The sequence below is a fragment of the Sus scrofa genome, chromosome 4 (genome assembly GCF_000003025.6).
Source record: "Sus scrofa isolate TJ Tabasco breed Duroc chromosome 4, Sscrofa11.1, whole genome shotgun sequence".
Taxonomy (NCBI): Eukaryota; Metazoa; Chordata; class Mammalia; order Artiodactyla; family Suidae; genus Sus; species Sus scrofa.
Window position 1 is genome coordinate 71,935,057 of NC_010446.5, and position 18,879 is coordinate 71,953,935.

The 18,879-nt window shown below is 37.9% G+C and overlaps 1 protein-coding gene across 21 annotated transcripts in view; it reads left to right on the forward strand.

Moving 5' to 3' along the window:
* Positions 1–18,879, forward strand: part of ASPH (aspartate beta-hydroxylase) — a 204,157-nt gene that overhangs the window by 32,166 nt on the left and 153,112 nt on the right. For 7 of the 21 annotated variants that reach the window (XM_021089325.1, XM_021089318.1, XM_021089331.1 and 4 more), the window contains exons 2-3: positions 1,729–1,878; positions 4,483–4,551. In XM_021089325.1, the coding sequence (XP_020944984.1) occupies positions 1,729–1,878; positions 4,483–4,551 (219 nt within the window). Of the gene's footprint in view, positions 1–1,728; positions 1,879–2,416; positions 2,462–4,482; positions 4,552–17,259; positions 17,302–18,879 lie in introns of all 21 variants that reach the window. The other 14 variants (XM_021089315.1, XM_021089319.1, XM_021089324.1 and 11 more) reach the window with 3 other exon arrangements.

Sequence of the window (18,879 nt, forward strand, 5' to 3'; positions counted from 1 at the left end):
AAACCTTCAACCTCGTGGTTCCTAGTCAGATTTGTTTCCACTGTGCCACGTGGGAGCTTCTAAGCTTATTTTAAATGGCATCACCTGGGGTGTATTTTTATTGAGGTACATATTTTGAAAACGTTATTGACTAAGAACTGTGTCACGTCTGGCACATAGATAGTGAATGAATACATTAGATAAATGAGTAAAAGGATGAACTGTATTTACTTAGCCTTATGATTTTCTAGTTAATAAGAAACAGTATAAGAGCCTGGTGTCAGTTACCAAATGTTCAAGAGGAGATAAGACATTCAGTTTTCTTGCCATTTTAGCACTTACTTTAAATAAAAAATTTAAATTTGATTCTTAGGTAATAAGTAACCAAAGAAGGATCATAACTATTAACTATTATAGTTCCATCATTAATTATTATAGTTCCTTATTTAAAAGTAGATGGATTTTAACCTGAAGGCATTATTCTTATTTTTTTTAATTCCTAACATTCCTTCCCTTATTTGCAATTATTCTTATTAGAGTTAGTATTCTATATAGATGGTTATGTTTGCATGTATTGATTTGTTATATAGAAATAAGAGTTTTTAAGATATAGTCTTAAAAAATGTCATGTTTATAGAAGTTTAATAAATTACACATGCAACACTGCTACTGAATCTGAGGTGTTTCCCTTCCCACAGAAGCAATTTCTTTTTTCTTTTTAAAAATTTGAGTGGTGCTTTATTTGTTAGTGGTTCTTCTAATTTCTGTGTTTAAAATACATAAAAATATTTGAAGTCATCATTTTCCCCTGAAATTTTCATCTTGTCTCTGCCTTCCATGGCTATGTTCAGATAATAAAACAGTGAAGCCTGTTTTATGTGAATTTATTTATTTATTTATCTTTTCTAGGGCTGCACCAACGGCATATGGATGTTCCCAGGCTAGGGGTCCAATCCTAACTACAGCTGCCAGCCTGTGCCACAGCCACAGCAACTCGGGATCCGAGCCGAATCTGCAACCTACACCACAGCTAATGGCAATGCTGGATCCTTAACCCACTGAGCAAGGCCAGGGATTGAACCAACAGCCTCATGGTTCCTAGTCGGATTCGTTTCCGCTGCGCCACAATGGGAACTCCTGAAGGAGGTTATATTTAAATAGTTTGGATAAAGAACTTGGAAGGAATACACAGCAGATCCATTTTTATTGAAAAAAATCATTAGGGAGTTCCCATTGTGGCTCAGCAGGTTAACAACCTGACATAGTGTCTGTGAGGATGCAGGTTCAATCCCTGGCCTTGCTCAGTGGGTTAAGGATCTAGTGTTGCTGCATGTTGCAGCATAGGTCACAGATGTGGCTCCAGTCCAGTGTTGCCATGGCTGTGGTGTAGGGCTCAGCTGCAGCTCTGACTCAACCCCTAGCCGAGGAACTTCCATATTCAGGTGTGACTGTAAAAAAAATAATAAGAAGAAGAAAACATTAGCCCACTGGTAGTTTATTTCTTTTTCTTTCACTGCTTTGAAGTTAGGGTCTTACATAGGTGGTGTTGAGCCTAAGCATAGTCTTTTCCATTTTCAAAGTCATTTTTTTGGTAATATGATTTGGGAATTTCAGTGAAATCTAATTTTGAAATGATTTTCCCTTGTAAGTACGATCAAATTCCTGGAGAAATGAATGAATGAAAAGAGGTTTAGTAAAGCGTTTCCTTCTTACATAATGACGTGGTCTGTCTGTCTGATTTTTTAACAGAGACAAAGCATGGAGGACAGAAGAATGGGAAGAAAGGAGGACTTTCTGGAAGTTCATTTTTCACGTGGTTTATGGTCATTGCGTTGCTGGGAGTCTGGACATCGGTAGCTGTTGTCTGGTTTGATCTTGTTGATTATGAGGAAGTATTAGGTAAGGATTTTGATATTGTTTTTATTGGTACTATTAATTTCTGGAGACTTTCCGGGGTTCTCAGGAGGGAAGGAATGAAAGGGGATGTTATCAGAGTTCCCTCAGAGTCGTGGTTTCAGCTGCTTTGAACACAGTGACCTAAGCCATTGCAGACAGATGCTTAACCCACTGTGCCACAGCGGGAACTCCTCTATATGTACTGCGTTGTGTAGAAAACCCTCTCTCTTCCATAGAACCTCCTGTACTTTTGCTTTACTTATTGGATAGTCATCTTTCGAGGGAAAAGAGCAAAGAATGACATCACACTTCCATGTAAATATCTTTTGTTGAAGCCTCTCATTTTTATTACTTTTTAGGAAAAGGTCTCTGGATAGAGTGATAGAGGAAGAATTTTAATTTGGAGACAAACTTCTCAGTAGATCTGTGTTTTTGTTGACTTAGAGTGATGTGTTGCTAGGGAAAGTCTATTAAACAAGAGATTTAAAAGATTGTACATTTCAGCACAAGTAACAATTTTCATATTTTTACATGCATGCAGCCAAAGCAAAGGACTTCCGTTATAACTTATCAGAGGTACTTCAAGGTAGGCTATTGGAGATGCGTTTTAAGTCTGCTTGTGTTGGTCTCTGAAACTTCATCCTTAGGCTCCTGGTTGAGTTATCACCTGCTTCAGAGAGTGTTAAGTGGTAGGACCAATTTCCCCTTTTAAGTGTGTCAGAAAGTATAGTATTTTAAAATATAGAATACTTCTAAAGTATAATATACTATAATATAAATATAACATACTATAATATAAATACTTCTGTAGTATTTTAATGCTGTTGAACTCTGTGCTATGTGTAGCCTCGACTGCAGATTAGAGTTTTTCATTTATATTTTCTTAGCTGTAGAAATAACTTCCCTATCTCTCCATTATTATTATTTTTAATGTGTGTGGGTTTGTAAAGCAGACTTCTACATAGCAAGTTAACTATTTTCCTAAGTAGTACACCAGTTCTGAGAGGGTCCAGATTGGTCATAGCTACTCTGCTCCCAAAGGTCCTCCTGCTCTTATGCAATGTTTTAGTTTATGTTTTATTGAGAAATGATGGCATGCTGCCAGCTGGGGCTTTGTACTGATGGCTGGCTGGATTTGTGAATGTGTTTTAAAATACATTTAAAACATGGTTGTTTAAAGTCTTAAACTGAACAAGTCTCTTCACAGCCATTGTCCAATGAGGAATTATAAATCGTGTTGATTTTAGGATGTTTTTAGGGAATTGAATGTATTTGACTCATATTTAAAATGCTAAACATGACAGTACTCTGAGATGATGAAACTTTGTTAAAGCTTATTTGTTTGTTTGTTTATTTTTGTCTTTTTAGGGCTTCGCCTTCGGCATAGGGAGGTTCCCAGAATGGGGGTCGAATTGGAGCTGCCGGCCTGTGCCACACCCACAGCAACGCCAGATCCGAGCCACATCTGTGACCTACACCACAGCTCATGGCAATGTTGGATCCTTAACCCACTGAGCAAGGCCAGAGATCGAACTGCATCCTCATGGATCCTAGTCAGATTTGTTTCTGCTGTGCCATGCCAGGAACTCCCCTGTTAAAGCTTTAAAATATATATTTCCTGGAGTTCCCGTCATGGCGCAGTGGAAATGAATCCGACTAGGAACCATGAGGTGGCGGGTTCGATCCCTGGCCTCGATCAGTGGGTTAAGGATCCAGTGCTGCCATGAGCTGTGGTGTAGGTTGCAGATGCGGCTCGGATCTTTCTTTGCTATGGCTGTGGTGTAGGCCAGTGGCTACAGCTCCGATTAGACCCCTAGCCTGGGAACCTCCATATGCCTCGGGTGCGGCCCTAAAAAGCAAAAAAAAAAAAAGTATTTCCTGTTCACGAAGGAGGAAGGCTCTAGTAGTATTGCCTTTTCAGTTTATATGTTCTAAGCCTTATTTTTTACTTAGCTGGCCAGTGCTAATTATGTTTTTATGTAGGATAACAAGTTCTCCTTTGTAATTTCAAAAAGCTAGTTCTACATACTTTATTTTCAGAACTTTTTTTTAGGTTGATTCTTGATGTTTCAGTTGTAAATCATTTATTGTAAAATATAAAATTAATAACCCTCTCATTTTTAGTACTTATACTCGAAGTTAATTTAGTCTTTATTTGTGGCTTCGTGGGTGTTTTTTTGTTTTGAATATTGATGGCTTGAGGAACTTCTATACTTTAGAAACATTCCATTTCATGTAACTGTTAGACATGGATTAATATTGTTCCTTGCATGTGTTGAAAATTTGACCTAAAATATTTTTAGCAGTAAAATTAAAAAAAATTATTTTGCAATGATTAAATCTCAGGGTAATGTTAAACCCTTAAAGAAAACATTATCTCAGCTATACTTCTTGGCTTTGTTAGGTGAACATTTCTTGAATCCCTAAGTGAGTTGCCTTCATTTTCAGGTGGGATATTCACTGAACATGGCTTTTTAGGATTAAAGGAGCAAAGAATTGCATTGATGGGTAGTGTTGATGGCCGACATGCAGAACTGCAAGTGGTAAAGTCTTATTAAATTTGTTTTTCCCTTTGTTCCCATACCCTTCTTTCCTCTCCTCTTGTAGGGAAACTAGGAATCTATGATGCTGATGGTGATGGGGATTTCGATGTGGATGACGCCAAGGTTTTATTAGGCAAGTACACATTTCGTTTTGTCGTAGTGGTGGTAAAATGTTGGAAACAAAATAATATTTTTGCTTTAATAATATCTATGTCAATCACTTACATTTTCTGGAAGATATTTTCCCACTTAAATCATATATTTCATTCTTGTTGGGATGTTAAATACCTTGATGCTCACATATCAATTTACTTTTACAAATGGATAAGTACGTAGCCCTTGTGCAGGTATTTTTAATAAGTAAAATAATTTCAGGTGTGTTTTTAGATTTAAAGCATTTTGTATTCTAAATGTAACATTTGGACATATAGGTAATGTCCTAGTCTGTTTTCAAATATGGTAATTACAGCCATTCTTTAGACTCTTTGACATATTCACTTCTATTTGAAAGTGTAAATTAAAGGCCTACATAAATGCATTTTGAAATAAAACAGTGGTAGTAAACATCTTAAAATGTGCTATTCATGTTTGAAAGGTATCATTAAAATATAAACTAAGTAGTCTTTGGCCAGGTTTCTTGATTTTTTTTTTTTTTTTTAAGTCTCTTGGACCCTTCTCTTTTATCACCAGAATTGCCTGTCTTTATCATTGAGAGGTTTTTTTGTAATAAATAAAGATGTGGTATTTCTTCATTTATTTTAAAGCATTGTCATACGAGAAAGGATGGTGCTAAGTTAAATATGCAAATTTTCTATAATCTGGCCTGGTGAGAGATGTATCTCTGCTTGTTCAACAGCATCCTTTCCTTTGTTATAGTATATAGCAGAATATGTATTAAAACATTTTATACTCAAGTCTTTAGTAAATTAACAAATATGGCAAGACATTATACACTAAGTTTAATAGAACAAGGGCACAAAGAATTTCTTCCTAGATAAACAATTTTGTATGTATTTGTGGACATGAGAAAAAGGGAGATACTGCCTCTGTAAACAATGAAACTTTTCAGTTATTCAAACAATAAGGTCTAAATATGAAGAGGTGTTTTGGTTGTGATTAAATGTGATAAAGCTTCTTAGTTTTGACTTTATATGTTCTTGTTACTAGTCAGTGAGCATTATTTTGCTACTTAACAGTAAAAGCTTCCTACCCATGAAATTTCTTTTCCTGTCTTAATCTTAAAAGAATTTTCTATATAATTTTGTCATTACAATCTAAATTTGGTTTCTATAAATATAGTAAGTCTTCAGAAGACTATAATCCTAGGCGTGTGAAATAAAGAAAATTATATAGAATTTATACTAGAATGATGCTAATTTTCTTGCCTAGAAATGGTTTATTACTCAATTTTGTTACTTTAAATGACAGATTCTGAATAGCAAAGCTTTTTATTTTAAAAATAATCTCATGTGGGGCCAAGTTCCCTCATTTTTAGAAATAATGTTACTTATCTACTGTGCTTTGTTGATATTTATGAGGGTGTGCTTAGGATCAGCTATCTGGTATGTCAGGAAATGTCAACTACTAAAAATTAAAACATTTTTTCTTCCATAGCACACATTAATTTCTTTAGCAAACTTATATTAATAACTTGATTTTTAGTATTTTAAATTTCGAAAGCTTATTCCCCTTAATATTTTAAAGCAACCATTAAAAGTGTAATTAACTATAATTGAGAACATTGCCATCTGCGGGTTGCCACATATGAGTTATGGGCAAACAGTAACGTGTTCCTTTTATAAGAATCATATACTTGGAGACAGAACCAATTTAGTCAGTATGAGGGTTCATTTGGTAATTTGACTATTAAAAGCACAAAGGCTAAGCTACGCTGTCTCAGGTTCTGATTCACAGTTGGCTTGTGGCTTTGGTAAAGATGAAAGAAACTAATGTGAGCTGTTTGTCCTCTGACCTTAGTTCTATAGTGTTTGGGTTCTCTGCATGAAATACAACTTTGACCAGAGTTGAATTTTATGGCCAAAGTTCTTTTCTTAGTTGGTGTGGTGATTGTAGCTTAGTTGTTCCTCTGTTACCGGTGGGTGGTTGCAAGAACCAGGTGAAATTCTTGGGGTTTAGAGGTGTCACTGGGCTCTGTAAGTTCGGGGCGAGGTTACGGGCAGGAGGTTCAGTGAGAGTGTACCCAAAAGGGAGCCAGCCTCAGGGGTACGTTCTCATTGGAGAAGCAGCTAAGGCTAAGAGCTTTGAATTAAGTGAATGAATAAATATGGCAAGACATTGTACACTGACTTTGGATCAAGTCCCGAGGCAGGGAAGGAAGTAGGAAGGCAGAGGTTAGAGGAGAGCGTGGCGTGGCAAGTGTGGTAATAGTTTTGCTGAACTTTCAGGGTTTGGCATTTGTTTGTTTGGTATTTCTTTCTGGAGTCTTCTATTTGCATACATCTAAATCTGATAAATTTGAGGAAATGTTTACCTGTTTCCCTTTCTTTCACATTTCAAACTTTGGCTTTTCTTATGAAATATAAAGAAAGAATGAAATATGTCAGTAAATCAAGATCAGTAGCCATCATTAATTTTATTCTTTCTGGCCGTGGCCCCATGATATACTTTGAAAATAGTCTAAGCCTATTCTTGTTTCCCGCTTCCCACTTTTGTTGCCAAATGAGCTTAAAATAAAATGTCTTTGATTTTTGGTTTGGATTATTGATAGCTACATTGTCTGAAAATGTCTTCTTTGAAAACTTGTTTCCCAAATAAAATCTGTGGGAAAGAGGACTAAGTGCGGAGTAACATTTTCTTAGAGTAACTCCACCTGTGGGTTACATGGTTACCCTTTTTTCCTGTGATGAGCACCTAGCTGGCACCAGGTATGGCTGGAGAACACAAGGGAAGGCAGTTCCTGGAGCCTGACCAACGTTTGCAGACGGACCTCTGCATGAGTGAGCAGAGGAGGAGAAGGGCTCAGGCTCTCCCAGTCCAGGGCATCCACGCCCAGCCCTTTGGTTCGGTCTTATTCCTAGAGGTTAAGGAATTGCATACCCAGAATATATTTTCCTTTTCTCTTTGGGCTAGTACTTTTGTCTTAAGAACCACAGAAAGGTTGCAGAGTTGGGCAGATTGTTCAAATGTTTTTGCATATCTGTTGCCTGCTTCAGCCTGTCATACGGAAGGGTGGTAAAGTTTCATGTTATATATTCAATATGTGGAAGTACTTATATTGGATAATGGAGAAAAAGAAAAGTGTTTATCCTAAATATACAGCTGCAGTGTTTTTAGACACGAAGAAGAAACTGTGCTATTTCCACAGAGGCTTGGATGGGAATACAGAGCTCTGTCCAAAGCACTTGTCAGCTGTTAAATTCAGTGAAGAAACATTCTGGGTTAGTCAAAAAATAAATTTAACACCACCTGCAATGTGTGGCTTCCCCACCCCCTCCCTTTATGTGAAGAATGGCAAGATGTAGTCCTTCTATGGACGAATGAGAAATTCACTATACTCATTAACAGGAAACCAGCTGTCTTACTATTAGACATGCTATGTGGGGAAACTCTGTGTTGCCAAAGTCAGAAATACCGAATTAGGTGGTTATAATTTGAAATGCTCCAAAATCATGGATGTTCACATGTCTTAGAGCCAGAACCCTCCAGCCTGTTATTTTTCCCCTCAGAATTATGGATTTTGCTGTATAGAGCTTGACAGTGTTGGTGAACTTTGATACTCAGTGGAGCGGAGACCGGTCTTACCCAAAGCCAGTTCTTCACAGGAAGAAAACAAATGATAAAAACCACATATGTGTTGCTTTCTTGCCATCATGGCAGTCTGTTTGGGGGCCAAGACTTAAACACAGCAGAGATGGGCTCTTGGTAGTAGCCTTGGCTAATTTCACCAGCTGATCAGGGGACAACTCTGGAATGTTCCTATTACAGGTGGCTGGCCTTGATTACATTTTGTAAGTGGTAGGCTGAGTGAATTGTTATTAATAGCTGACTCTTATTATTGGTCAGCATTACAGGACCACAAGTCAGTGGCCAGAGCATCATAGAGCTAACGTTTCATAGTGTTAAAATTTAAGTTGAGGGAATTCCTGTTGCGGCTCAGTGGGTTAAGAACCGGACATAGGGTCCGTGAGGATGCAGGTTCGATCCCTGGCCTCAATCAGTAGGGTAAAGATCCAGCATTGCTGCAAGCTTCAGCATTGATTACCAGCGCGGCTCAGACTGGTGTTGATGTGGCCGTGGTGTAGACCGGCAGCTGCAGCTCTGATTGGACCTCCAGCCCGGGAATTTCCATATGCCGCACGTGCAGCCGTAAAAAGAAAAAAATTAAGTTGCTTATCTGATACAACTTGAATATGTTAGTGCCCATCCGTGGAGGCTGTGAACCGTAATCTAATCCTTTTCATTCCAGAGTTTCCTAAATTCACTGCAGCTCCTGAGGGGAAAAGCTTCAGGAAATGAATGTCTCTATTCCGGTGAATATTTGTTGATGTATGTAAATGTTGGTATAATCAACTCTCGATAATATCTGGTTGCTGCGTGAGCAGATGTGGGGTTGTTGGGAGTGTCTGTCCTTTTATCCTCATACTGCCTTTACCCACTCTTCCCATTGACGGTGGTCGATCATTGTTGGCCGATACTATTTCGTGTCTTCCAGGCTCTGGACTCTCTAACGAGAGAAGGGCAAACCCAGGTAGGGGCTGATAGGGTTGGTGAGGATGCTCAGATTTCCTCCTTTTGCACATATGATTGAGAGTTGATTGTAAGGTGTGCATCTTAATCGTTTTCTTTGTTTCCCTGCTGTTTTCCCTATAAACGTCCCCGACCCTGATGCACATCCTTTTTGAGATCCCTCTTTTCCACCTAACTACTCTCCTTATTTTCTCTCTCTCTCTTCCTTTATTCTTATGTAGGCCTGACCAAAGATGGCAGTAATGAAAATATTGATTCTCTTGAGGAAGTCCTTAATATTTTAGCAGAGGAAAGTTCAGATTGGTTTTATGGTTTCCTCTCATTTCTCTATGATATAATGACTCCCTTTGAAATGCTAGAAGAAGAAGAAGAAGAAAGCGAGACCGCAGATGGTGCTGATGGTTCGTCACAGAACGAAGGGGTTCAGGGAAAGACGTGCGTCATTCTGGATTTACATAACCAGTAACTTTGATGCAGGGACTCAAGTGACTGACTGGCTCATGAACCCCCGAAGCAGGCTCCTTTTTCTTTCTTTCCTTTGCTCACCCAGGGCTTAACGTGCAGTGGGGCAACTGTGATTGAACCGTCCAAGGCTACCACGTGATCTTTTCCCCAGTCCAGCGCCTAGCTAGTCCCTTGCTTGACTTTCCCCCTTGAGGAAAGCGGCATCCTTCATTCTCCTAGTTGTCCCCAAAGTGCTTTGAGAATGATGTTCTTGGTAGTATAATTGGTTTCTGTTATTGTTTTGTTTCAACTCATGTACTCACTGAACTAAATTTAGAAACTTTAATAGCAAATTGTTTGGTGATTAACCCTTGCTGCTTGTCCTTCTAACACACTGTTGATCGAGACGATTATGATGGAATTGATGATAAAAATATTTCTAGCATGATTCATAAGTTAAATGCTTCTCTGTTGATCCCTAACATGACTGATGTGTGAAATGATGGTTCTTTAAAAAGCTGATTTTTTTTAATTGTAATTTGTTTAGGTTGATTTGTCAGATGGGTTGATACAAATTTCAGTGTAAAATTCTGTATTAATGGTGCTTTTAAAATAATTTGAAAATAACCCCATGTTTTTGCCTTAGGGTAGTTAAATTACTGTATTCAGGTAGTACTGTGTCTGAATATTTCTGTCTATGAAAGCGAAATTTATTTTTAATTTTGTTTCCAAATATACATACAGAAAAAGTAATTTGTATTTTTTTTAAAGCAGGCATTTACACAAGAAGGAAAATGTGAATATGTATCTTTAAAAATGTTGTACATACATATTAAAATTATTCATCCTAAATAATGGTCTTTTTCCATTTTTTCCTGTATTTACTTATTAACTGGCCATCTACTTTGGTCTAGGCATAATATGATTTTTAGATTTGTAAATTAAATTTATTAAAGTGGTCATTCTTTTTAGGAGAATCAATTTTTGCCCTTAGAAAACCTTAAAAATACCTTTGTATCGATTCATTTAAAATGAGTTTACTTCGGTGATAGCAAAGACTATTATATTAGACGTATGTAACAGGCATTTCTTTTTTCTTTTTTTTTTTTTTTTTTTTTGGCCACACCTTGAGGCATGTGAAAGTTCCTGGGCTAGGGTTTGAACCCGCACCACAGCAGGTTTAAGACCTGAGCCACTGCAGTGATGACGCCAGATCCTTAACCCGCTGCACCACAAAGGAACTCCTAACATGCATTTTTTGAAATGAGATTTCATTCTTTTCCTATCTCAAACAAAGCTCTTAACAGCTTGTGAGTGACAAGACCTAAGAGCTTCAGTTTCTTTTACCCTTTTAGGGAGTCGATCATGTTTTTACATCTCTGAGCTTCTGTGAAACTTAGCTTTGTTTCTTTATGAAGCTTAACATTTGGAAATACTTGCATTTTTAACATTTTACTTAACTATAATGATTCCTACTTTTCAAATCTTCATTTTTTAAAATTTAATCAAGTTGCTTTCAGAAAGTGGATTTATTCACCCATTTTTTCAGAGGGGAAGGTGACAAATTTCACTTCTTTTTTAGAAATCACTCTTGTAGGCTATCAAAACAATAGCCTGAAAGTAAAAGCCTCAAATCAGAGCACTGAACGCACATCAACTGTGTGTCAGCAAAGACTGTCCAGCTTGCTATTCTTACTTTAAAAAGGCATCATTCAATAGCTACTTTTGGAAATAGGTACATGTGTTGTACATTAGACAGTGATCTCCTAACTCTTAAATGACTATTGTAAAGCTATTGTCTTTTCCTAATTGGTCAGGGAATATATATCATTCTGTTCATGTTTCTGACAGTCAGAAGCTTCTGATTTGGGAATGTTAATATTCTGGAACAAATGAGTCTGATTTACTAACGTTCTTTCTGAAAGTGTGTGCAGTCTTTGCTCACATTTATCCTGCCTTCCACTTTGAGTGCTGCGAAGTATCAAAGTTGGTTAGGTTTAAGTTCAAAATCACTTCTAGGCCTCACTCTCAGAGAAGGTCGCTTAGCCCCATATCTGAGATGTGGTTTTTAGGCAGTCTTGTTTCTTAATGCTTCATTGCTACTAACTCTTGAAGATGTTGGATGAGTTTACGAGAGGTAAATAATTAAATTTGTGTGTTAAAAATGTTTGGAATCGTTCATGTCTCACCAGGCTCTGTTTTTTGTTTGTTTTGTTTGCCATTATACTAACACACTTTTTATGTACAGAGATTAATTGTGCTTTATTTTTGTAAGTGAAAAGTAACGTGAGATAATAATTTGCCATTTCTTTGGTACCTCCTCTGATCAGCCCTTTTGAAAAGCCTCCAATGAAGGTAAAATCCAGGTAGCTGTTGAACCCCTGACTTCTGTGACTGCCTTCAACTTGTGCCTGTGGCTTGCTTTGGTGAGAAAATAAAGTTATTTCCAAAACCGGTATAGAGTATTTTGAAGCTAATCCAAATTGCTTTCCTTCCATTTTATCTTCTATGTATGTTACAGTTGTTAATTTTCTAAAGGATGTATTGTGTAATTTTCTGTTCGATTATAGAATTTTCCTAGCATATGACTTTTAAACTTAAGAGCTTAAAAAGGCAAAATTGTAATCTGTACGTTTGCATGTTTCCTCATAGTGATGGAATTTTCTGTTGTACTATTTTTCCTGGGACGTGAGGGGTGGGGTATAAGGAAGCCAGTTGAAGAAGCATCTTTTGGGTTCTGATCTTATTAAATCCCTGAGGCTGAGCTGCTGGTTCGCTGCCTCGGATGTGATGGCATGCTGGGTGATTCTGCTCTTTCATCTTGCACTTGATGCTTTATTCTAGAAATCACCTCAGTGTATCCAGACAGGGTGCATCCAGACAGGGGAGAAAAACTTTTCTCTGAATTCTGGTTTGTTTTCATTTCCAGTTGGCTCAGCTGAGCACAGTGTTTCCTTGTCTGTCCTGATGTTTCGAACTTTGGAGACTTGTCAAATGCCAATAGAGGTATGGACAGTTATGAATTTGAACCCTTGGCAGTTACACCTCTTGGGAACTGATACTCAGTGATCCTTTCTGTAGCAGATTCTGGCCTACAGAACAAGTTAGTATGCTATGATTTGGGCTGTGGAGTTTTCTTTGATCACCATACATATTATGGAACACTTTTATGAAATTCAGTGACGCAAACATTGATAGATGGAATAGTATACCGAATTCTCTGCCTCTGTTACCTATTGAGAGAACCACGTAATACATAGGAGCAGATATTAACTCAGTTGTGAATTCTCTGGAGTTAGGAGTCCGGCAAGGCTTCATTGGAATTCCTCTTCAATTCTGAGCCCAGCGCAGAGTATTTTATTCGCTGGGGTTAGTCCTTACGAGTGAGAGCATCAGAAGTTGCCCATTGCATGATAAAGGACTGATGCTTTTTTTAAACAGCTTAAATAAGTGAAAAAAATGCTTGGATGTGTTTTTTTTTTTCCAATCGAAATGACGCTTTGACACTTTGCTAGCAGGGGTCTTCGGGTCATCTTTCTGATGTCTCCTGTGGGTTGAATCTGTGTTTATCAGGCTCTCAGTCTCTGGATAGAATCCTTCTTAAACTTTGGGTCTTTCCATTCTCTTAGGTTCTGACATTCTCTTATCTTTGAATGTTGGAAGGTTTGTAGCTTCTTTTTGTTCAAACATGTCTGTGATCATATTATTACACCTTCTATTTAAAAATAAAAAGGAAAGGGATGTAGTGTCTTGGCTGCATTTTACCAAAACTAGACATCCTAAGGCAGAGCCGGCCTAGCTCACAGAATCTTCTCTGAAGCATTTGGGGCTTCATCTTTAGTCAATGTTGAAATAAATTATGATGTTTCAGACGGGCGGAAGGAAGATCACTGGTCTCACCAAGGACGATGGCGAGACGGGGATGACCTAAGCCCGACATGGAACCCCGCTGGCCAGTTCTGTGACCCAGTCCCTGAAAGCCTGCAGTTTCTCCTTGGGTTTCTGTAATGGGAGCCAGGCTCCTAAAATTGTGGTGGGACGGCAGGTCCAACCACTGGCCTCAGGATTCAGGATTTCCATTTCATCCAGAACATTTCACTTTGAAAATGTGTGTGGGATAGGGGCTCTGAGGCAGTTGCCAAAATAACATTAACTGCCTTTAAGCAACTCCTTCAGGGTCTAAGGGAGGACGTGCTTTTGCAAATTTCTGTGTAAGAATTCTCAAATAGGAGTTCCTGTCATGGCACAGTGGAAACGAATCCAACTAGGAACCATGAGGTTGCGGGTTTGATCCCTGGCCTCACTTGGTGGGTTGGGGATCTGGCGTTGCCGTAAGCTGTGCTGTAGGTCGAAGACGTGGCTCGGATCTGGCATTGCTGTGGCTCTGGCGTAGGTGGGCAGCTGTAGCTCCAATTGTACCCCTGGCCTAGGAAACTCCACATGCTGCAGGTGAGGCCCTAAAAGGAGAAAAGGACAAAAAAAAAAAAAAAAAAAAAAAGAATTCTCAAACAGTCAAGAGCTTTAGCACTGAGGGCCTTAATCCATCAGAATAAGCATACAGGGCAAAAAAGAAGTAAATTTTATGGGGGTGATTTTATGTTATTGTTTTTACTATTCTCTTTGCCTGTGGCCACATGCTAATACTTCTCTGATGACTGCCTTCGATTGGAATGTATTCTGTGGATAAAAACAACTTTTATCCAGATGGATCACAGAGTCCCAAGATGCCTCCTTTTCAGATGCTAATTGATGTAATTTTCTCCTTAGTACTTGGAAATTATTTTTAAGGAATTATTGTATTGTCATGAATTTTATTATCTGCTGGAATCACTCTTATTTTTTCCTCTTGGGTTTTGGCTATGGTAATAAAGAGAAAAGGAGAGAGACAGGGTACCCTTGTTGATTTGGGGCAGTGTTGTAGGGAGCATGCAAATCCCATCTGCCGCAGATGGGAAGGATAAAAACTTAAGTCTGTCTAGAATTAGATCGTATATGAAAGTAAAGCCTCACACATGGAGGCTGCTACTTCTGTAATGTCCCCCCAAACTTGAACTTTTCTTTGTTTTGTTTTGTTTTCCCCTCTACATGCTGTCACCCATCAGAGATCACTGCCAAGCTCTTCTCCACCCCAGGGCTTCACACTGTGGTCAGAAAGAGATCGAGTCTGACCTCACCTGAATTCAGCCTCTGGGAGGTGCTCCCTGTTCTGTGACAGTTACAGTCTTTCGTAGGAGGTCAGAACCTTGCCACGCTCCCTCATCTTCCCTCCTCTGCACAACTGGTTTTGTTTTCTCCTTTACCAAGAGAGTCAACTCTGGCCTGGGTTCTATTATCGTCTCTCTACCCTGCGTGGCATTTCTGTACTCTGAGCAGTTTTTTGAATCATTGTTTCCTCTCTCATTGGTCATTTTTTTCGGAACCTGACCTTTGCTCCGTGGCTGCACTTCCTGCTTCTGGCTTCAAAAAACGAAGAACCTTACTTACGGGACAGGACCAGTGCAAATCCTAAGGCCTTGTTCATGCTTGCCTTCCTTCCTTCTTCCAACTACTGCTTTGACTTTTAGAATCCTGCATTTTCTATTTCATTCATTGATTCATTCATTTATTTCCTGCATTTTCTTGACTCTTACCTCCTTCTTTGTTACTTAGGGGCTCCTTCTGTTTTCCAAGTGCTGTGCTATCTTTCACATTTCTACTCTTCCCTTCAAAGACTCAATATCATTGTGATTTAGATGACTTGTTCCAGTAGGCTTTGTCATGTCAAAAATATTGAAAAATTATTGACTGTATTCGTTAGGTTCAGAAAAGGCAGCTTAAATGGATACTTTGGAATTTTATATAGTACATTGCACATTGTTAATTTGTATCACTTTAGGGATTTATGCCCAAACTGGAAAAGTTTTAAATCAAGTACTTATTTTTTTCTTTCTCGTGTCATTCCTCTGATGTTGGTCTAAGATTGGCTTGTTTGTGACAAAAGTTAACTTCAGCCTTTTTATCAATATCAATATCAATATTTTTGACTATATCATTGTAGTGGGATTGGGAGCAAAGGGATAACCCGATGCTCACTATTGTGCTTTTAAGGGAAAATCCTGGCCTGCCAGTCAGGAATGTGCAGAATCAGGAGGGGACATTAGCATCACTAAAAGTGTATTTTAATGCTTTATGCTAATTCCTTCTGCATGTTGGATAATAATACCTATGTACTTAAAAGTTGGCATTACAAGAATAAGTTAGATATTTCACCGAAATAAGCTTTACTGGGGAGCGGTCCAAGACAGCATTTGGTACTACAAGATGGTATGCTGTTTTGGAATGAGTTTAGGAAAGAATTGGACTTGATCTGTGAAAAATAGTTGTCATGTGCACACACTGGTTGTGGTTATATACACCTGGTCAGATGTAGGTAGTCACAGGGAATATTTAATTTGCGTTTCTGTTTTTAATGTAGTCAGTGGTAAGACATACTAATACCCATTTTTCCTCCGAGAATAGCAATAGTGATATCCCAACCAAAATAAATTGGCATTCTCAAATGGACTGTCTCATTTGATGGAAACAAATTGTCTTGAGCTGAGAAAGGGAAAGGGATTCAGGAATGGATCATGATGCGAACAGTATCACAGAATAGGAGGAAAAATATCTCTTACTGGAAGTGGAGTGTGATTGTGGTTTTGAGAAACACCCAGAATGGGTTCTACAGTTTTTAACTGGAATATATGTGAAAGGGCTTCTGGACCTATGCCCGCACTTCAAGACCTTAGTTGTAGTGACAGATTGTGTGTGGTGCTGCCCCCTACAGGAGGTGAGCAGGAATCGCCACATCTCCTGCCCTGGTGGACCCAGGAAATGGATGGGCAACTTGGAATGCTGATTTGGAGAGTTTGCTGGTACATGAGTATAAAATAGCATTTGTATGACCATTTATAGAAGTAGCAACATCTGTTGGCTGAGACACTAAGTACAGGCTGGTTGGAATAACAGTGTACTGAGAGGTGTTTGGTATTGATATTTGTTAGAAAGTTAAGAATAAACCCATTCTAAGAACTTTCATTTGTCACGAGAGGAAACAGAAAGCCTTTGCAGTGTTTTTAAATGAAAAATAAAAAAGTTAATATACTCTTCCATAGTGGTATAATTCTTACTTATGTAGTTTTTTATAAAGAAAGCTTGAAACTATTGGGGGAAAAGCCGAGATTATTGAGAGAGTAAAATATGCTATCCTTTCTTGGGGTGGCAGTGTTGATTAAGTAGGGAAGTAAGGTCCCCCCCACCCCCCACCCCCCGCCGTGCTTATAGATGATCATCTGTGTCAGAGCAGAAGCCTACTGATACCCAGGCGCCACTGAGAGGAAAATGCCATTTCCAGTGGTCCATTGAAATGTCCAATGTAGACATTTCTAAAGTCATAAATTCTCTCAGCTCTAAGCCAGGTTGTTGGTTTGACCAAATTAAAAAAAAAAAATGATTTTAATGCATTTTTTTCGGTTATAGATAGTGGAAGTAAGGTTCTAAAATGACATATAAATGATAGGTATTTGTATGTTGAAGGAGTGTTTTTTTAAATGGTGAATTTAAATAAATTTGTTTACTAGATGCATCAATTTTAGCTTTTATAGATATTTATTTTTTAGTTATCTTAATATTTTCTGTTTATAACCTATTTTCATCTTGTAAATACCAACAGAAGGACCCGGTGGGGTAGCCAAGAGAAAAACTAAGGCTAAAGGTATTTTGTGTTTTTCAAATTAGCCTTGAGTGAATCAACTTTGGTGCTTGAAAATGCATGATAGTTTCTAGATGCGTTGTGTAAATGCGGCTACTAATGCTAAACATTGTTGCTTTTTGATTTTGGGTGCACCTTTGGTCATAAGTAGTTTTGTCAAGACTTTATTAAAGATTTTTCTGCATCATGCCTATAATTTTAAGATTGTCCTTTTCAGTACACCTATAAATGTAATAAAATCCATTAAGTATTTAAAAAGGATTTCCTTTTCATATTAGCAAAACCTCATGAAAGCCTTTAAATAACACTTGTTAAATTTATAGTATACATACCTTCTGCCTTCCAACATCTAAAATCTAATTTGAATATTTTAGTTACTTTTGGAAATAAAAATGAATTCATAAGTGATTGATTTCATTTCTCCTAAAGCTCTGATGGTGCTGTCTTGGAGCACAATAAAAGCCAGTGTGTTCAAATTTTTAGTTTTCAGTAAAATCAAAATTTAGATTTAGAATCTGGAGCACTGCATTGTGCCAGTATAGAATTTACCAGGTTTGATATTTTGATTCATTAAAAATGATTACACCTGTCAACTGTTTGATATAGGCTAACAGCTTATTATTGCAGCTTTATTTTATATCCCTGTGTTTTTTTTTTCATTCACTTATAAATATTTCTGTGCTTTAGAGGGAGGGGCATGGGGAAAATGCATGCTTTTCTTTATAAACTTGGAGTATTCTTTTGTGTGCAAGTGCTTGGCACATTGTTTGTAATTTGATTTTGGTGAAGCATTAACAGGTGAGATTTTACTATGTGATCTGCAGGGTTTTGTGGTTTGTATTATAATTTTAGGATTAGGAAATTTTAATGTTTTAACTTTGGTATTCCACCTGAATAATGCCTAGAAAGAAAACAGAATTTTTACAATTTTATTCTTGTATAAATAACTGTGAAATAAATGACCAGTAAAGTATAATTTTACCCTTTGATCTAGAGAGGCAAGTTAAACGCTAAATATTTAATATTATAAAAACCGTGTGCAGAATAAGACCTGCCACTGTGGTACCAGCATTCTCCTCCTGCAGTGGCCTTGTCTGTGTTTGTCTAAAGGGCCCTGCAGGAGAATGAGGACTTGGAGGATGGCGCATGGTTTATTAATTCTATTCTGTATTTTCACAAGGTTTTAATAAATTGTCAGGCAGAATCGAATAGCATTTTGTACTATGTGAGTTTTAGGTGATATTGGTAGGCAAAAACATCTTCCACATTTTATTGTATTAAATCTGTCTAATTTTTGTTTCTGCTTAAATGCTACATTGTACTGTGACTGCCTTGCTTCTCTGGTGATTTCCTAATGAGAGAGCAGGAAGGTGAAATTCAGAGCATTTGCCAGCAGCCCTGTTAAACTTGATTGGAAGCAAGCTGAAAGCAGCGTCTCACATGAGATTTGGAATCGCTGTATTTTCCGTTTACCTGCTCTTCCCGTTAGCGCATGGACAGCATAGATTTTGGCTTAGAGTGGATCTACATAAAATAACAGAGAATATACTTAAAGGAATGCTGATTTCAAAATGTTGAATA